At 44.5% G+C, this 19,195-nt stretch overlaps 5 protein-coding genes across 5 annotated transcripts; 3 read left to right on the plus strand and 2 right to left on the minus strand.

Annotated features, from left to right (window-relative positions):
* Position 1: 1 nt before the first annotated feature.
* Positions 2–2,273, plus strand: KY384_000308 (uncharacterized protein; the record flags this gene model as incomplete). Its single annotated transcript, XM_044808845.1, has 2 exons — positions 2–587; positions 787–2,273. 2 exons carry the CDS (start codon positions 2–4, stop codon positions 2,271–2,273), a joined length of 2,073 nt encoding a protein of 690 aa, XP_044665598.1.
* Positions 2,274–4,001: 1,728 nt separating this feature from the next.
* On the minus strand, positions 4,002–5,065 carry KY384_000309 (uncharacterized protein; the record flags this gene model as incomplete). The annotated part of the gene is made up of 2 exons (XM_044808846.1): positions 4,002–4,088; positions 4,142–5,065. 2 exons carry the CDS (start codon positions 5,063–5,065, stop codon positions 4,002–4,004), a joined length of 1,011 nt encoding a protein of 336 aa, XP_044665599.1.
* Positions 5,066–9,445: 4,380 nt separating this feature from the next.
* On the minus strand, positions 9,446–12,332 carry KY384_000310 (uncharacterized protein; the record flags this gene model as incomplete). Its single annotated transcript, XM_044808847.1, has 5 exons — positions 9,446–9,798; positions 9,855–9,969; positions 10,023–10,176; positions 11,213–11,919; positions 11,970–12,332. The coding sequence occupies 5 exons, from the start codon at positions 12,330–12,332 to the stop codon at positions 9,446–9,448; spliced, it is 1,692 nt and encodes a 563-aa protein (XP_044665600.1).
* Positions 12,333–13,415: 1,083 nt separating this feature from the next.
* Positions 13,416–14,460, plus strand: KY384_000311 (uncharacterized protein; the record flags this gene model as incomplete). Its single annotated transcript, XM_044808848.1, has 3 exons — positions 13,416–13,703; positions 13,748–14,166; positions 14,223–14,460. 3 exons carry the CDS (start codon positions 13,416–13,418, stop codon positions 14,458–14,460), a joined length of 945 nt encoding a protein of 314 aa, XP_044665601.1.
* Positions 14,461–14,995: 535 nt separating this feature from the next.
* Positions 14,996–15,851, plus strand: KY384_000312 (uncharacterized protein; the record flags this gene model as incomplete). The annotated part of the gene is made up of 2 exons (XM_044808849.1): positions 14,996–15,292; positions 15,342–15,851. The coding sequence occupies 2 exons, from the start codon at positions 14,996–14,998 to the stop codon at positions 15,849–15,851; spliced, it is 807 nt and encodes a 268-aa protein (XP_044665602.1).
* Positions 15,852–19,195: the final 3,344 nt, after the last annotated feature.

A 19,195-nucleotide genomic window follows, 5' to 3' on the forward strand; every position in this document is an offset into this window, starting at 1 on the left:
AATGCCTGCGAATTTCCTAAAAGCAATTCCGCTCGACCCAAAGACAGATGGTAATGCGGAACCCGATCTGCACTTTCTGTGCTCAAAGTGCAAGTACATCTCACAAGAGATTTTGTCATTATATCAGGTTCTTCGAGATTTGGTGGAACAAGAGGACTGGGCTGACGACAAAGTCGAAGACCGAGTCTTGGGGCATCACCTTGACAGTGAAGAGCTTCGCACTGCAGGTGAATCCGGATGTCATTTGTGCACCCTGATTTGGGACACACTTGATGCACCTGCCCGCAAAATGCTACGAGATTATGAATCAGAACTGTCGGCTGACAGATCAAGGAAGATTAGGCGTCCAGAACAAAGCTATGAAGTTGGCATTTGTACCAGCGATACTTTCGACGTTGAGCCAAGTGAGGGCAATATTGGGCTTTGGTTAAAGCTTACGGACTACCCAGAAAATGAAAATTTCCAGTGTATCCTACTTGACGTGCTCAAATTGAGCATGGAGGATCAAGATTCTGCCACGAGTCCCTCCTTAGATCCTCTCTGTTTGAATAGGAACCAACCCCTGGAAATTCACGCACGTCACTCCCGTGGGTAGATCAAGTCTTTCGCTACTTCATATCTTGAGCTACTCAAATCGCTTACTTTCCGCAGGAAAGACGTGGAAACCCATATTTGATGCAACTGTCCCTGTCTCTACATCCTCTCAACATACACTAACGCAGGCATCAAATTGGATAAAGACATGTATCAGGGATCATCCTTTATGTCACCATACTACTGATCTAGTATTCAAAGCGCCAACTCGCCTTGTTCATGTGGGATTCTCAGATGGATCCGAGGGGCTTCGCTTGCGCAATTCTCCCTATGATGAAGACAATGTGGAATACGCAACGTTGAGCCACTGCTGGGGGAAAGCAAAAACCTTGAAGTTGACTGAATCCACTCACAAGCGATTAAAAGCTGGCTTCGACATCGCTCTTTTGCCCCACACTTACAGAGATGCTGTTCAAGTCACCCGGCAACTTGGGTTGCAGTACATATGGATTGATTCTTTGTGCATATTCCAGGATTCAACAAGTGACTGGGAGAGGGAGGCTTCGAAGATGGGTGACGTGTATTACAATTCCGTCATTACCATTGCCGCTACTTGGGGCAGCGATGGCGAGGCAGGATGCTTTACTCAAAGGAACCCTCTCACTTTGAAGCCCTGTAGGATTGGACCAGCGTCGGCGAACAGTCTTTTTGCAATGCCTAATGATAAAAGTCTTGGTACTAGAATTGACCAACTGAGGGAGGCCGCACCATTGCTTACGCGTGGATGGGTACTGCAAGAGCGCTGGTTATCCACTAGAGTGCTGTTCTTTGGACCGATCGAGACACATTGGACTTGTCGCAAAGGAGAAGCGAGCGAATCGAACCCAGATCTGGACCAAGAGCTGTTACCTCTCGACGACGAAGAAACGTACCTGCGGCAAAAAGCAGTCCGCGACTCTTCCTCTGCGAACGAGAACCAGTTCATATCGGTTCAAGAGACACCAATGATGTTGTACTTTTACCAGGTCTGGCACTCCATTCTCACTAGATATTGGAACTCCCACCTCACTTTCCCGACCGACAATCTGATTGCAATCTCCGGAATAATACAGAGACTCAGCTATTCAACGGGCATGACATGCCTTCACGGTATCTGGCAGCCCCTTATTCCTTTTGACCTGCTTTGGTATCATCAAACTCCGGTTTCTGACCCGGTCTATACAAACACTCCAACTTATTCATGGGCACATATACTGGGAGGCAAATTGAGCGTTTCACACATGCTCACCTATTTTGCTTCTGACGAGTCTAAAGGATCTTGGGAACGTGAAGCAAAGGCGACGTTGTCGGATACCGGCCCCGAGATTTGGCTCAGGGGTCCTCACTTTCCTCTCAATGAACTTTGGTCAGAAATAGCAGAGAGACAACGGGATATATCTGGCTCGGAAATGGACAGAGACGCGTGCTTTTTAGCAATGGATACTACAAGAAGTGATGAATCGCTGGCTGCGGAAGCTAATTTGCGTTGTATACCCATCTTAAATGCGAACGAGAGAATCTCGGCTACTGGATGGCGACGATCCAGAGCCGGTCTCGTCGTTGTTAAGGGCACAGGCGAGGAGAAGGACTATCACAAGAGAATCGGATACTGGCAATATTGCGACTTCTCGAAAGATGAAGCGAAAGTCTATGCTTGTGAGGTTTCAGGCCCTGGCAAGAAGATTATTACACTCATCTGAGTCTTAAGAAAATGCCGTTCAAACTACATTGCCCCAACCGTAATATGACTTCATCCTCGCCCTGACTTCCCACCTAGACACCATATAGATAAAACGAGAAACTGATGTGCTCAAAATCATCCACCAAAATCGCCCGGCATCTTCACACGCTCATCCACACTGAGCAACACCTCAAAGGAATAATCAAAGTCCAACAGACACTTTTGCATCAAGTCCTCCATCCCCTTCGCGGCCTTCGCAGGATCAATTTCGCAAATTTGCGTCGCAACTATCTTGGGCCCCCGTACTCGCCGTCCGCGTTTGAAATTTGATCTTACAACGCTGCGGCTTCCCTGACGCCGGAAACCCACCACTCTGGGGCTTTGCACAGCCAAGATAAAGACTCTTGAGCCCAAGACCGCCCGGGTCTGAGTAGACGCCTAGAGAGGGATAGACGGAGCTGATGTTGAGAGGGGAATAGTCGGTCTCGCCTTTCGTGTAGTCCTCGAATTTGATGCCTTTGAGGTCGTTGTAGGAGAAGGGGATGATGTTCGTTGAGCAGGGGTAGATGGAGGCGAGGCTGTCGAACTGGATTGCTGTTACATTGATGAATTGAAGAAAGGTCAAGGACGATAATAGGGGACTTTTGAAACTGCGCTGAGATGGGAGTGGATGTTAGAAACGCAACGAAGAACAGAGAATGAAGTAGTGACATGATTACCTCGGGGCTTGTAAAAATTTTAAGCAGCAATTATCAATGGTGTCTGAAAGGGAAGTTGAGATAAAGGAAATGACTAGAGGAATACTAGAAGACATGTTCAGACGCAGAGCAGCTCCTTCCTTTCGGGATAGACAGGTTCACCAGACAAGCAATGGCTTCATGGCTTCAAAATAAGCGAGAGAGTGCCGCAAAACGTTCTATCTGGCCACTTTCACAACAAGCTCTGCTGTTAGAAGAGTGCCATCTTGAAGTTGTTAGTGCGACGTTGACAGGATTGTTCCGCGCGAGCAAAGCTAGAGCTTCCATTGTAGGTGAAGTATAATAGCTATGAAGATCGTACGACTTAAGGGTGTCATGGCTGACGCCGACTTCCTTCGTTTCGATTTGAGTAAAAATGATTCTGACTTGAAGAATGGTCTTGGCCATGCCCCTCATGACATAAATGATCATTTGGAGTTAGTGCTCCTTTAAAACGTGCGTCCTGCTGAGATCCAAAATCGCTTCAACTTCAGAGACGATTGAGACCCTTTGGCAGTGCGAAGCAGCTATTGGTGATAGAGTTCAAAGGCCCTTTGCCAGATTGGTATCTTGCACCGGTCCCTCGGGCGTCTTGGTCATTCCCTACCAAGATGACATGAGAAGGTGCCTCCATTTCCAAATTCTTCCAATTTGGATGCCTCGATTAATTGGGATCGTCCCTACCTCTGTCCTCCAACCATTGAAAAGGCGTGATGAGATGTCTTCTGTTTAGGGCGATGACCTTGATTGTACCTTCATACGAGTCTGCTGTCATATTAAGCCAATCCAAAAGCTGGAGTTGCAAATGATTGACGTCCCTTGCCAAGGGCAGATTCGTCGGATGAGCCAGGTGCCATTGCTGGAAATTACTTCCTTCTAGTTCAAGAAAGGTCAAATCATGGTTTACTGAAAGCTGGCAAATAACGCAAACATCGTATTACCACGTTCAGAGTGAAGCTAGCAGTTAGACTTGGGTTGATTGTATGTTGATTGCTGGTTTGCGAGCTGCCTCAGATCTCACTCTTTGCTCCAAACTTTCTGGTCAATTCTCGCATTATCGACATTGCACCACTTTTGTAGCCGCCACCAAAGATAGCCTGTCCATTTAGCAACCAGACGATTTTCAAGAAGCGGTTCGGGATACACTTACATGGTGATTCAGATGATGATACAGCTCATAAAGGCTCACTCGATCCTCATATTCACCTACCGGCTCCGTCTTCGGACATATCTGATGGTACTCCTTCAAAAAGTTGCCACCGAATCCACCAAACATCCTCATTATGCCGAGTTCGTATTCGCCATGTGCGTAGCAAGCGCTGGGGTCGAAGACCACATCCTCGACCGCGCCCTGACCTCCGATTCTTCCTCTTCCCTTGTTACCCGACCATAGATCACCATGTACAACCACGGGTGTCACACCTTTGCCGTTGTTCAAATGACTGTCGCCAATCAAGCGGGGTACCACTTCTCGGGCGGTCTTCTCAACCATGGCTCGTAGAGGATTATCCTTGCCATTCGTCCTTTCACTCTTTTTCAGTATAGCTAGCAATCTGTGATTGGCATAAAAGTCCGCCCAGCTCTCTGTCCAATCGTTCTCTTGAACTGTATCACCGCAGCATGTAGGTACCGGAAACCCAAACATTGGCCGGTCATGTCCCTCCGGTACTTGTGCTGGAGTATTGTGCAATTTAGCTAGCTTTTGTGCAAGGCTCAAGCCCGAACCCTTCTCTTCAGAATCCCTAGACGAAGACAGGCGTGATATTCCACCCATCTCGAGGAAATCTGTGACTAGGAAGTGACCAGCGCTCTTTTCCAATTTTCCATGAGCAAAGGACTTGGGACAGAGAGATGGGATGGTATGCAGCGCATTCAAGGAGGCATGCTCTCCTGCAAACATAAGCTCTGATTCCGCTTCATTGGCAATCTTAAGGAAATAACACTTTTCGCTCCCGTCAGGTAGCTTCGAGGTAATCTTTGAGGTGGAAGTGAAGCCGGAGCCACCGTGTGAAGCGACTGTGGTGTTGGTGGGGGAGATAGACAGCGCACGGATGATGGCCGGATCGAGCTTCATTGCGGGCAATTGCTGGGGTTGATAGACATATAGAGTAATTGTTAGCAGGGCCTCCAGGAGCTCAGATCAGTCTAATCACCTAATTGGGCCTAGCTCAGCCCTACCCGGCTTAGCATAGCTCTTCTTCCACAATCATGTTCTTAGATAGCTTACTAGACAATCAATCTATTATATTAAAACCTATACTATAAAAGTCTACTCTTAATTTAATAGCAATATTTAAAGAACTAATCCACTAGCTTTATAGTATTAGCTATTAGTACTAGCTTCTATACTAAGATTATTTTTACTAAGTACTTTACTTACTAAGAATTTTTTCTACTAAGCTATTGCTTTAACTAATACTATAGCTCCCTTAGGAAACATTATTATAAGCAATAAGCAGTTCTAAAAGCTACTATTTTATATTATTATCCCTTTTTTAGCTTAAAATGCAGCTAATTAAACCCTTTAGCTAGCTATAGTAATAAAATTCAACTTTAAAGATATTAGTTTCTTTAATCTAAATAATAATTATAAACTTATTAAATAGTTAGACAGTAAAACTAAATACTATAATATTTATTCTTTTATAAAATAAATTTAAATTAAAAGAAAAATTAATAATTTAACTTTTAATTTTAATTAATATTTACTTAGTAGAGCTAAGTATTAGTTTACTAATAAAACTATAAATATATTAAAAGCTAGATTACGTACTAGTAAAACTCTATAGTATAATAAGCTTAAAAATAGGTTTAAAGAATTACTATCTATTGCTTTAATAAAACTTAAAATATATAATATTAAATATTAAACTATATAAAGATCCTAAAAAATATATATAATAAATTATAGCTTTAATAAAATATATAAGCTTTAGTAATAAATTAGTAGTTTTATTCGCTTTTAACTATATAAAAGCCTACTTATATATTATTTTAACTTAGTTTTCTATAATAATAATATTATTAGATTTTATAGTTTAGATTACTTCTACTAAGCTTATATAGTTTAATATATATTAGTTTAAATCAAGCTAATTAAATTTTTTAAAATAATAATAAAATTAAAATCCTTTTTCCTCTTTCCTTCCCTAGCCTAAATTATATTAAAAATAGCCTAAAAAATATAGAAAAAAAAGTAATTAGAAAAGACCTTATAATTTAAGGCCTTAGAAAAGTTAAACTAACTAACTAATTAAAAAAGAGGATAATAATAATTAAGCGTTCTATATAGATATCTATAGATTTAATAATAAAAATAATAATAATAATATAATTCCTATTAACTTTGCTTAGCTTATTCCTATCTAATTAATAATTTATAAATATTATTATATAAGCTTCTAATTAAATAATAAGCTATATAAGTATATTTATATATATTATGCCTATATTTACAAGCTATAAACGCCTTTAGTATTAACCTATATATTATTATAGCTAAAAGTTGAAATAATAATAGATTACAAGTTTTAATTAAAACTAATTTTAATAGTAATATAGTTTATTTACTTAAGCGCTTTTATATATTTTAAATTACTTAGAAACGATAAAAACTACATCGGCAAAAGTTCTAGCAGCAGTTTGCGTATATGCTTGTAAAAAGCGCAAATAGCAGCTTCCGCTTTTAACCGATTGTATACGCGGGCTTGGCGAAAAATCATAGAGTTTTGGCAAAGCAAATCTTTTTTTCTTATTTTAAAACCCTTATAACTCCCTCAATATTACACGTATTTTAAAAATTCTTAAAGATTTGAAATCTACGCTAAAAGCAGTCTTAGTAAGTAATTTATTAAGTATATATACCCCCTATTAAACGGGGGTTTTTTATAAAGGTTTTGTTTTTTTGATTTGCAGTTTGCGCATGAAAGCAGACATATACCATTTGCGCTTTTAGCCGGCTACCTGCGCTTTTTGCGCGGAATGTCGCCTAAAAATTTTTGCCGATGTATATTGATAAAAAATATAAATGGTTAAACTAGCTTATAAAGTATAAGTATTTTCAAAAGAAAGGCAAACTATTAATAAGGCCTTTAGGAGCTTAAATTAATCTAATTACCTAATTAGGCTTAGCTTAGCCCTACCCGGCTTAGCATAGCTTTTCTTCTATAATTATGTTTTTAATTAGCTTACTAAACAATTAATCTATTATATTAAAACCCACACTATAAGAGTCTACTCTTAGTAATGTTATAAATTAGATACGAGTATACCATTTGCTAATTACGTCATGGGTGCGAATGCAGCTCGTAGAACTATATGCAGCAGCTTTGATCACGCTTGCGCGTATTTGGAACTTACCAATATCAAAATTTGGGCACACTTAACTACAGACACCACCTTTCTACGTTCAGACACCTAGATTACTACATGTAGAAACCTTCGATGGTCTTTCAACATGTCATTCTGACTTAGTCTATACGTGTTCAGATCATTGTAGCCTACGTTTGGGCCTGTGTTCCAGCAATATCTACTCATGATGAGGATTTTCGGGCTTAAGATCTGCCTTTCGCAACCAATTCGCCCTTGAGGAGACGACTATTACGCTCGGCCGCGTTCCTGATGAAGGCTTGTTTGATCAAGCTGAGATTGTGTCGTGGATTTGTTCGCTGAGTGAGGTCATTAAATCGCCTTCGGCTTTGCTCGCTCGCACTTCTTCGGGCAAACACCAAGCAGACCCAGACTAGCAACATCGCAGGAAACGATCTCCTACATCCTTCAGCAGAGATCTTGTGGATACGAACTGCTCGATAGACCAAGCCTAATTCGTCACAAGGAAATTTGTCTGTATGGTCACGGCGATCTGCTGACGACAGACTTCGAAATGTCAGGTGATATGCATCGGTGAGAGCAGCACATTATCCTCTAAGATCTGCCATATTGGCGATGGAAGTCCCAAACTCAAAGCATATCAAAGCCTTGGAGATATACAGATATGAGTTAATGCAGTACGTAATATGCTGACAACAAGACCGTCATTATGCTGCAGAGATGATGTTAAAAGCTGCGCCCTCTCTACTTTCATTGTGCGAAAATCACTCTTCCCATTACTCTCTGGCTTATTTCCTGACTTCCTCACATTTTCCTTTCCAAATTATGTTTATTACGATGCTCATGCTCCTGAATGTCGCTCTCGCTGTTGCTCAAATCCCACCAGCTCCGGGGTGTACCAGGCTTCAGCCAGTCTTTCCTTTTCCGCAAGATAACACAAGCACTGTCTTCGCATCCACAGTCACTACTACTTCGAAGGTCGAATGTCGTGGCTGCTCGCTCGTCACGAGTACCTATACCTTTCCCGCTGGTGTGAGTCTTTCTTCCCCTAGTATTAGCTATCAACATCATCAAGAAATCTGTCTGAGAAAAGCATACAGCCTGTATCGCCCACCACCACGACAACTTTGTCAAACGTCACTTCAACATCCCAGGTTTTCCAATGTCTTCCTCCGACAACGCCAGGTCCAACCATCTCCTCCGTACCCTCAACCACGGCGAGCCTTCCACCCCCACCTTTTCCACCTTTAAGCCAGGAAGCTAGTGCCATACTGACTGACCTTGGAACTTTGGATCTGGCTGCGACTTTCATTGCCGCCGACGGCTTTCCAGGAGTTCTTTGCAGCTCCTTCAATCCCATCTCCCTTGATAACACCACATTCTTCAATGGTACCGAGGTACAAACTTTGGTCTGCCAGGCAGGTGCCATTCAGACCTTTGATCCTGTATTGTACTCGCAGATTGTCGTTCAAAACCAAGAAGGGCTGGCATACGTTAATCAGGCGGTTTTTGCTGTCAATGTTGCTGCTGGCGCGGGAGGAATAAACGTATCGAAGGAGGACTTGGCCAAGCTTTGTGCAGAGATTAAGTCGATTGAAGATGTGCTCAATGCTGCATTTGCTATTTTCAGGCCTGGCGGAGGGACGAGGGTCAGTAATTACGTATGCGCGGCTGCTAATCGGAAGAGTAAGTAGACCCGGGGAATACACGAGGGTGGGAGGTCGGTCACGCCAACTCCTCCACTTTAATTTATGAGGTAGCTATAGTAAAGTCGACGATAGACCATGGACTATAGACTGTTCCTGCAAATAAGCCATGGCCTAACATTTCTCGCATTTGGCAAAGCTGTGTCCCGATTGACCGACCATCCTACAAGGCAGAGAATAGAACCGAAATATAGAAGGGAGGTGATCGTAATATTGCGAGACAGTTGGGGGGGACTTAGCAAGAATTGAAAAAGGTGGGATTTGAAAACAAAGTACATTAGGTTACTGCAAGCTCAAAAGCATATTCTCCTCAGCACAAACAGTAAGAATCGATTCTGCTATCTGTCACCGAGTCAAGTAAAGAAACGTGATCTATGAGGCCGAAGGAGTCGTGTAAGAATCTTGTGACACAAGGCTTCCTAGGGAGGAAGCCCATGCTCGACTCTAGCTGCAATAGTGTCATCCAGACACTCTCGCACAGGCTTCCTAGCCTCCATGCGTTCTAGCCACGCGGTGTAGTTCGGGAAACTCGTCATAACGTTCGATCTTCCGATCTCCTTCAACAAGCCTTTGGCCACGTGCGCCCAAGTGACAAAGCTCAGGTCCGCGTACGTGCACTTGCCACCAACCAGCCACTCCTTTTTATCAAGAGATTTGTCCAGGACGCCGATGATTCGCTCCATTTCGTTTGCATACCGCTCGATAGCAGAGGGGTTCGTCGGCTTGTGGAATCTGGCGAACCATGCTAGTTGGCCGAAGTAGGGGCCTTGACCTGTAGAATTGTTAATGGTTGACAAACAGGGGAGTAAAGCGTCAGGGGAATCGTACCGCTGACTTGGAACATGAGCCACTGGAAGCACTCATACATCCCTGGGGACTTGTCGAAAGAGATCTTGCGCTCGGGGTCGTAGTGGTCGATGAGGTAAAGTATGATTGCACCGGTCTGACTGATGTCAATCTTCCTTCCTTCCTGTCTTGAAGGCCCCCGCTACATACCTCCCATATCTTCATACCTGTGTTGGGGTCTTCGATTGTCGGGAGCCTGCCGTTGGGATTGATACTGATGTATGGCTCTTGCTTTGTCTCGGAGAACTCGACGATGTGATAGTCGAACGGTATCTCGAGCTCTTTCAATATGATGCGGACTTTTCTGTGCACATTGGTAAGCCACTCTTCAGCAGATTTTGAAGAAACGCAAAAGCGAATACAATGGGTTTGGTCCACCCCAGTGGCCCCACACAGTAATGGGCTTCATCTTGTTCTATCGAAGTGTCTCCGGCTCTCTGAATACTTCGCTTGTCTACGAAATCTTGAAAGAACGGGGCCTGAAGCCGGTCTTCATATAGTGTCATGGGTGTCATGACGCAAAGTAAATGCATCCAAGCGATAAGCCAGAAACACGAAACGCTAGCAAACTCGCAGCTTGTGAGAATTGGTCCACTATCTTACATCTACTTCTCTCGATATGGTTAGTCAGGGACAAAATTGCTGACCTGCGCTAGTGTTCTCGCATCGCTAGTAGCTAGTTGCATCATGAAGGCACAGTCGAAGTTGTCAATTTGTACATCATCACTTATGTAGCATCCTGCATGTAGAAGGTAACCATCCTAACGTTGCCTCTTGTCCTCAAAGAGGTCTAGACATTTCTTGACTTCAAAACCCACATTTTGGTGCATTATTTGATTGGAGACTACCAGTGGGGTTGGCAGTTCTGACCCAGCATACTGAATGGTTCAGAACATAAGATTCGCTACAATTTGCTGCAAGTTGAAAAGTGAAGCAATATCCTTTGACATCTAAATGCAGGCCCTCCCAGTTATGAGATATCGAGTGGTTGTAATTGATTCAGGAATGAAGATCTATGCTATTCTCAAGTGTAAGCAGTCTTGAGAAGCTTGTTGCCTGACCTGCATCTGCCTACATGTAGACGTGGCTCATCTCTTGCCTACATAAAGATGGAGCAGCTCCAGGAGGTATCGATTCGAGTGGTCTACAATGTCAGACTCCAAGGCGGGAAGGGCTGAGGAACATTCCAAGGGTCATGAGTATACTTCCTGCAATCAATTCAGTGTAATTGAAATCAGTCTCTGGTTTGAGAGCCTGTGATAACTGTGAGCATCAAGCAACGTTAATCTTGGATCGGGGTAGAATCTCATACCAATGAAGTTGCCTTTGGTATGTGACACAGCTCACCGACCGCGAGAAGACGGTCTCTGCAAAACTGTTCGTGTTCTTTTGTGACTCCAGGCGCTACTGAAGCTACGTGCAGTGGCCACATTGCTAGCAGTCCTTCTATTGCTTTGCCGGATGTTGATTGGCTATCAGCCCTTGGTTCCTCGGCAACTGCTCGTGATGATGTCTTACTAGAGGTACCTCCGAAAATAGTGTTCCGTACACCAGGGTTAGCGAACGTACCTGATATATCATTCAGGGCTTCTCTAATGATCATATGTAGTGAACGAGACTCTTTCGAGAGCGACCATTCGTTTTTGGAGTCAAGATAATTTCCACTTTCAAGCAGAAATTTGGCTGAGATGATTGAAGCGGTACGCAAATTGTTGAGAATCGCAATCGACCCGAGGGTCTTCCTTTTTGAAGTGCAAAGCGCAGTACACAGATCTTTGTGAATAATCTTGACTTTGTTACGCACTTTCAATACATCTATCTTCCTTGGAGAGATCGCACTTCTGAAAATGCTATCCAACTCTGGCGTAAGCTCGTAAAGCCTTGATTGCAGCCTGAAAATGAAAATGACAATGTCTGTATCCGCTGAGAATATATTGACTGAGGTTGCATGGCGTGACAGGAAAAAGTGGTCTGAGGCCAGAAATGCCAGCAAACCATTGAAATGTCTTTGCCAAGTTGCGTCAGCAGAGTCCGTGTTTACAATCATCTACGATTCGAATCCTTAGCACGTAAGCCAGCAAATCTGAATGGACTTACCTCAAACAATGCAAGGAGATATATAGCCACAGCAAGCGTCCAGTCTTTGTGTCTTGACGACAGTGATTGCCTTATAGCATGCAGAGCTATCTGGTACTCGCTGAGCAAAGCTCGTCGTTCGCCCAGCGTTTGTGCCGGCGTGGCGAGCGAAGAGTAGCCTTTAGCGGAAATGCTCAGGGTAGCTTCTAGTGTCGTGCCAAATTCGGACTTGACTAAAGATGTATCGAGCCCAGAAAGAAAGCCCAGCGAGCTCGGGGTCGGCATCGTTGAGCTCAACACAAAGTTCTCGACGAAATGTAGACCGACTAAGTCTCTGACCAGAGGCGTGGACAGCCCTAGGCGTTGAACATTCGTAGCTCCCATTTCTGGTTGTACATTTGGGTTCGTCAGCTGTCCTTTACCTCTTGGTTTGTGAGCGGTCACAGGGCGGAGACGATAACCTAGGCAAGTCCTCCTGGCCCCAACGCACCGAGAACAACAGGGTCGAGACTCATCGCACTTGATACGCCGTACCCTGCAGGTCTCACAAGCGCCACTTGGGCGGCCTAGATTGACCATTGTCAATCGCGAAATGATAGTTGGATTGCTGCTTGGAAGCTCATGTAAGATCACCAGCACGGCATTTGACCCCAAGGTTAAACTTGGGGTATCAGAAGCAGCGAGCTCTGTCACTATAGGTGCTTATAGGTTTAAGATATCGCTATTTTCAAAAAGCATACATGCTCTCATACATCAGGCAGAATTAGCTGCGACCGACTAGAAACATCATGTGCCCGAGATGACTATTAGAGACACTGGCATGAGCATTGCGTTCTTATCATGAAGCTGTATCATAATCTTCCCATTTTGTAGAGAAAATAGCGAAGTATCCAGGTCAAAGATATTGTACGCTGGTTTCTCATGGTGAGGGGCTTCGAATGATCGAGAAATGGGAATTATCAATGAGAGAAGAGCGGGTCATCCGGGTCGAAGGGTGGCATCCCCGGAGCGGAACAACTATATTCCGGCACAACTCCAACATCTTATGTATCCAAGGAATTAAAATTACCAACGACGAGTCTATATATATTTTCACTGAATACTCTACAGATCTACTACCTGATTGCTCTATACTAATAGTTATAGACTATTACATTGGCGTGGAAGCGTTGAAGCCTCAAGGGTGTTTGATGACTAAACTCAACCATTGCCAAGACCCGCATTACATTCCAAAGCTGAACCCGGCTTTGCTAGGTGTCAGCCTACGGTGGCAAACGTGTGGCAAACGTGAGGTTGCTCGCAAATGCTTAGTCAGGTGGGGTCCTAAACACAGCTCATTATGGTCAGTATTTAAGACCGTCCATAACCCACAAGACTCCACCTTCCTTAAAGCGACTGCTTCATCATGAGTAAGGAGCACAGAACGATTACTGTTTGACCTTTATTAATTGTTCTTGCTTTGGTGCTATGGCTAATCGCGCTGAGCTTTCTAGCAATTGGCGGACCAGTAGACCCATCTCTTCTTTACCGGACAACAATAACAAGCGAAATTCTGAGCAAACACACTCTTACAACACTAAAATCGAGACTATACGCGGCGAAAATGATCCAGAAACGTTCAAAGCCATTGAGGAAGGAAGACGGCTATATGTGGGCAACTTACCCTCCATGGCAAAACCCGAAGACATCACCCAGTTTTTCTCGAACAATAGGTATCAAATGTGGGTATCTCAGTACTCAGCTTTATATCGTGATGTTCCTTTCATAGCATCACAATCTGTCTTAACTGTGCTGACAAGGTGTTGATACCATTCATATTGATCCGCATTGCTGACCAAGGCGCCTCTAGAGAGCATATTAACATGTCAATCGATCCATACACTGGTAGAAACCCATCATATTGCTTTGTGGAACTCGGAGACCGAGCACAAGCGTATCGTGCGACGCAGGAGCTGAGTGGCCAAGACTTGCTAGGTCGACCGGTCAAACTTGGGCCTGGTATTGCAAGATCAACAGAAAGGAAATCTAGAGGCAACATGAGGAATCAACAACATCCCGAGGAACCTGTTTTTCAACGCTGGACTAGGACTGACGCGTCCAATCATTGGCAAGGTTACACTGAGGAGGGTCGTAGGCTTTGGGTGGGCGGACTTCCGCGGATGGCAGGGCACGCTGCTGTTAATGCCGGGATTCGCGAGATCTTTGACGGGTTCCACATGTAAGTGTAATCGACATATTATCTCGACACAGCGTGCTGATCATCATCGTCTTAAGTGAGGCCGTCAGCAAGGTAATTATTCCAAAAGAGCCAGAATTTGGCCATGCGAAGGCGTATAATCATCGCTACCTCTTCGTTGATTTTGAGAGCGCCGAAGAGGCACGACAAGCCGCCAAAGCTATCGATGGGAGGTATGCATGGGGTGTTCAAATCCGTGTACGAGTTGCACAGATGAGCGACTCTCGCAAAGCTCATGAGCGCGAAAATTGGAACGACGAACCAAATAAGTCATAGCGTTTTATACTGAATGCCTGGCATATTCGGTAGAGCTGGTGTTTTTGAAGTGAAGAGCCCTGTGATGCAACACTTCCACGCTGATTCCTTTCCCAACGCATCAAACAGGATCCGCATTGATTGAAAGCAATTACACTTTTAAAACGGGACCCTGATCTGGGGTCACATAACGAACCATTGATTCCTTGCCTGCTTTATCTTTTACATTTGAACAAATCAGGTTGTAAAGTGTCTCGATTGCTCAATGTTGTTGCCCTGAAGAATTTGAGAATGTGAGTGTCTTCGTCGATTTCAGGTGTACCAGACATAGGACTTCAATGTACGAGGGAAGAATTGCAAGTATGGGGGCAGTGAGAAGGTTGCCTCTGTTCTCACAGCAACATGACGTCCCAAAGCAGCGCCCGGGCTATCCCAAGCCAGGTAGTCAACGACGCCGTCTCTCGCTATCCTCTCCCGCTGATTGGTTCATGGGGCACGAACATTTCTTTTCGGGATTGCGCAGGGGCCTAGAACGTGGTTTATGCAAGCCACCAATATGCAACAACAATCCACTCACACAACTACTAGCTTGGGCTCGGATACCAGTGGATATGATGAAAGCAGCAACCCTCTTCCTGCGCTCGAGACTACATGGACTCTTGTCTGGCTGACTTGTCTGTGGTACTTGAATCACATCTCAACTTTAGCATTCGAGTCGCTAGTATACCCTGCCATGAGGCTGTCACAAAATGTCATGGTCGCACTTGCGACTCTCGCGTCTGGGGAGTCGTTTGAAAAAGCTAAATCGGCGGATCTCATGAAGCGTGCAGGTTCGACCAACCAGCTTGCTACTGTACGCTTGAGGCAGAGTACAATTGTAGCCCGAGATTGATGTTGACTAGTTTGACGAGAACCCAACGACAAACTACCCTTCATGGAAATACAAAGGCCTCAACTTCACCCACCTCAGTCTTCTTCAGAATTTCAATGAAGGATACATCTTTGCGCCCATCATTCCCCAGTCTAAGAACTACACAATGAACGGCGAACTTGGCTCCGACACATTCCACGAACAACCTCTCTTCTCGATCGCTGGGACGAAGATGAAAAGCTTCGACTTGACGTACTTCTATACAGCTTGCATTCTCTTCGATTACACTGACGACAGCGGTTACAAGCCAACGAGCTGCAAATGTACTTTGACCGGTACCAACGCTGTCGGGGGTGCCAAACAGACGAAAACGTTTTCATACACAGCGAAGCCAGGCGCATCGCTTGCGCCTATGATCAAGGTGCAAGCAAATATGCAAGGGTTGAAGTTGGCGAATTTTACCTTTGTTGAAAGTAATCAGCAACGCCTGAGGAATCTGCAGCTATCTTTCGACAACATTGCATATGTCACACATCAATGAAGGATAGAAGGAGCTCATTGCCCGCACAACCCAACCATATTCATAATGAAATGTCTAGGCCATACAAGGCCTTTCCACATCAAGCGTGAGCCAATTAAGGTACATCTCACAGCATCTAACTCGTTCTGAACGTACTCAAGTATCGATAATTCTCAGGAGTGGCCATGCAAATCACTCTGTGCCGTAATGTAGCCGCAGTTGTGCCCAGAAGCCGTGAAGGCTGTTTTGAACATAAGGATTTGGACATCGAACCAAACCCTTTTCCTCAATTATGGATGTATATGACTATGAATGAGGCTCAAATAAACCAATTTGTGATTGGTCATGGCCTTCTTCTGGCCCTTGGCTAAAAATAGACAAGGCTGAATTTACCCTCTCTTATCGGAAAAACTGGGAATGATGACTTCTCTGGTGGAATCCCTACCTGCTATCCGGCGATACTAGAGGCATTTGATTTGCTTCGAGCCATAGGAATCCTGTCATGGATCCTGTCACTGCTATCGGCCTGGCAGGCGCTATCGTTGGCATCATTGATGTCACCACCAAGAGTATCCAAGCATTGCGCGCTTTACATACTCAGTACAAAGAAGCAGATATGAATTTGTCTTTCTTGATATCTCAAATGACTGCACTGAGAGCGGCTCTCACCAAGATATCAGAATGGATATCTTTAGATCTTACTAACTCACCTCAGCATCATCAACTTGTCATGGATTTGGAAGACTCCGTTTCGTGCTGCAAGATGTTGGTAAAAACCATCGATGATCAGATCGCGACATTGAACGTCATTGGTATCAATTCTATGGAATTTTCAAGAAGGTTGAAGATGGTATTCCAAGGCAGAGCTTCCGAGGACTTGCAGAAGTTCATTGGGAGGCAGACAAGTGCTTTGACCCTACTTCTTACAGCTTGTAATTGGTACAGCATTGGTTTCATCTTTCTGTCTCCGATTGTGTTACTGAAACTTTGCCTAGTAGAACAGCTACTGAACAAAAGGCTCTGCTAGAGCGACGGAGCAGTCGGCGTGTTCTTGATGATGTCCAAGATAGCTCTTCTTCTCTTATAGTGCTGCACGATACTGCTTCCTGCTATAGTAATATCTCCCAATCCACCGGAAGGTCATCTAAGCTTTCGATTATCTTTCCGTTCGACTCACAATTGACCGGCTCCCGGGTCTATCAAAATGCGATACGATCCCTCTTTAAGCGCAGTTACAGACCAAATGGGGGCGCATCAAATCTTGTTCAAAATCTGCGATCCGATGTCTCAGAGAAGCCTAATGAAAATGCCACGGAGACTCTGGAAAGGCATGTGCAAACAAGCTGCGGAGTTCTAGTGCTTAGTGCAGGCGGCCATGGTAGAACAGCGATCCTAGTGAAAATGAGATCGATGAGCGAAGGAGGCTACAATAAAGAAGAACGCGTTCGTTATCTGCCAGAAGTTCTAGCCATGATTGTCGACTGTTGGATTGCGATTGGAGAAATTTGTGTGTTGTGCGACTTCAATGACTTGAGCAAAGTACAAAGGGCCCGAATCAAGGCGCTGAGGAAGATGGTTTGGCCCCTTAGACTTCTCTCAAAACACTCTCAGGAGGTTCTTTTGGGCACGCTACGGGAAATATTCAACCTTTTGCAACGCAGCCAGGAATGGAGAGAAACCGGATTTTGGATCTCTTCAATCAGTCCTCGGTTGTTCTAGTGAGCAACTCGTCTGCTTTGCCCTCGTTCTGACGCTAATACTCAGGTCGATGCAGCTTCTTCCAAAATGTAGATAGGATTGTTGAGGCAGACTACCTACCGAATGACGCTGACATCTGTCAATTACCGGTATCGGCACATCATAGATCCGTCGAGGTCTCAACTTTGACCATGGGCGGAACGAAGATCGAAGTGAATTCGATCGAGCCACAAAATGAAAGCACCAGTATTCTCAACATCTATACTGACATTGTGTCGCTAGTATTCATAGTTGACCTTTCCTCGTACTTCGACAAGCGGCTCCTGATAACTTTGAGATCATTCGAAGAATTCGTCAACTATTCAAGATGTGAAAGACTGTCCGTCATACTGCTACTGGATAACATCGAGTTTTTCCATGAAAAACTTCGTAGAGTGCCCTTGAGAACCTGCTTTCCGGAGTATCTAGGGAACGACACTTCGCATGAAGCAACATCGTATGTTGTGGAACGTTTTCAAGAGCGTAACAGGAAGACGCTCACACTGTACCCATACGTGGCAGAACCAACCAATACATCGATCTTGGTCTTCCTTTTTGCCGCTGTCAACGAGACACTTCGTGTCAGAAAAGATTATAGGCCAGAACAAGACTATATGTCAGATGAATACTATTCGTCAGAGAATGAAGACCGTCCGTCAAAGAAAACCCATTCGTCAGAGAAAGCACCCTCGTCAAAGAACGATCCGCCTTAAGACTCGAAAGTCCCAACCCGATATCGGCGCGGTGAACAACACCATAATCATACGCGTGTCAACTTCAAGCCGAAAGCATTACTGGAACCGGCAATCTTCAAATACACGGCTCTAACATGAGTCAGTCGCAAGCGGGACACATACATTACTTTGCCTTGCTTCATATGCTTTCGCACTCACATCAACCTCTCTTGGCCCCATCCTCTTACCAAAATGGCTCTCCAGAGAATTGAGTCGCCAAACTAAATCTCCTCTCATTAGCTCTCACCCCTTCAATACCGCAATACCGAACCTGAGGGTCTGCTGGAAGGCACAGAATTACGTCAGCACCATCTATGGGAGTCGAGATTTAGAGAGGTTAAGGGGGATCAAAAGCTCACGTCTCACAAATGAGTATTTGTGGCGGCATGACTGAGTTATGGATCGGTGATTTGAGGCGAGTTGATTAGGAAAGTAGTTTGGATAGTAGCGCATGGTAGGGATACTGGGGAGGATGCAGGGGAATATGCGAGACCTGGGGTGGCAAAGGTGGGTTCCTTGTGAGGATATGGAAGAATATTGGATATATTTCTTTTGGCGGATGAGGTGAAAAGGGGGAGAGAAGCTGGGAGATGGAGATGGAGATGGTGTATGTCTCCAGCGACGACTTGTAGTGCCCAGTCGCAGCGATAGGATGAAGAGTGGTTGGGCGGCAAACCCACTTTGCCACAAATATTTTTCGAGGGTGTTGACACCTTCAAAAAAGGATCGAATATTCTGCAGGTGTTGAATAAAGCAACAAGATAATGCTCAAGGCACAGAGTTCCGGTTATCCAAAGTAATATTGCCAGTCTTGAGAGCTTCCTCTAATGCTCATCCTCATCAAACGTCTTCACTGTTGCCGTTCCCGGGGTATATACACGCATTCCAGCTTAA

This window comes from Bacidia gigantensis (assembly GCF_019456465.1).
Source record: "Bacidia gigantensis strain McMullin 20006 chromosome Unknown contig_49, whole genome shotgun sequence".
NCBI lineage: Eukaryota > Fungi > Ascomycota > Lecanoromycetes > Lecanorales > Ramalinaceae > Bacidia > Bacidia gigantensis.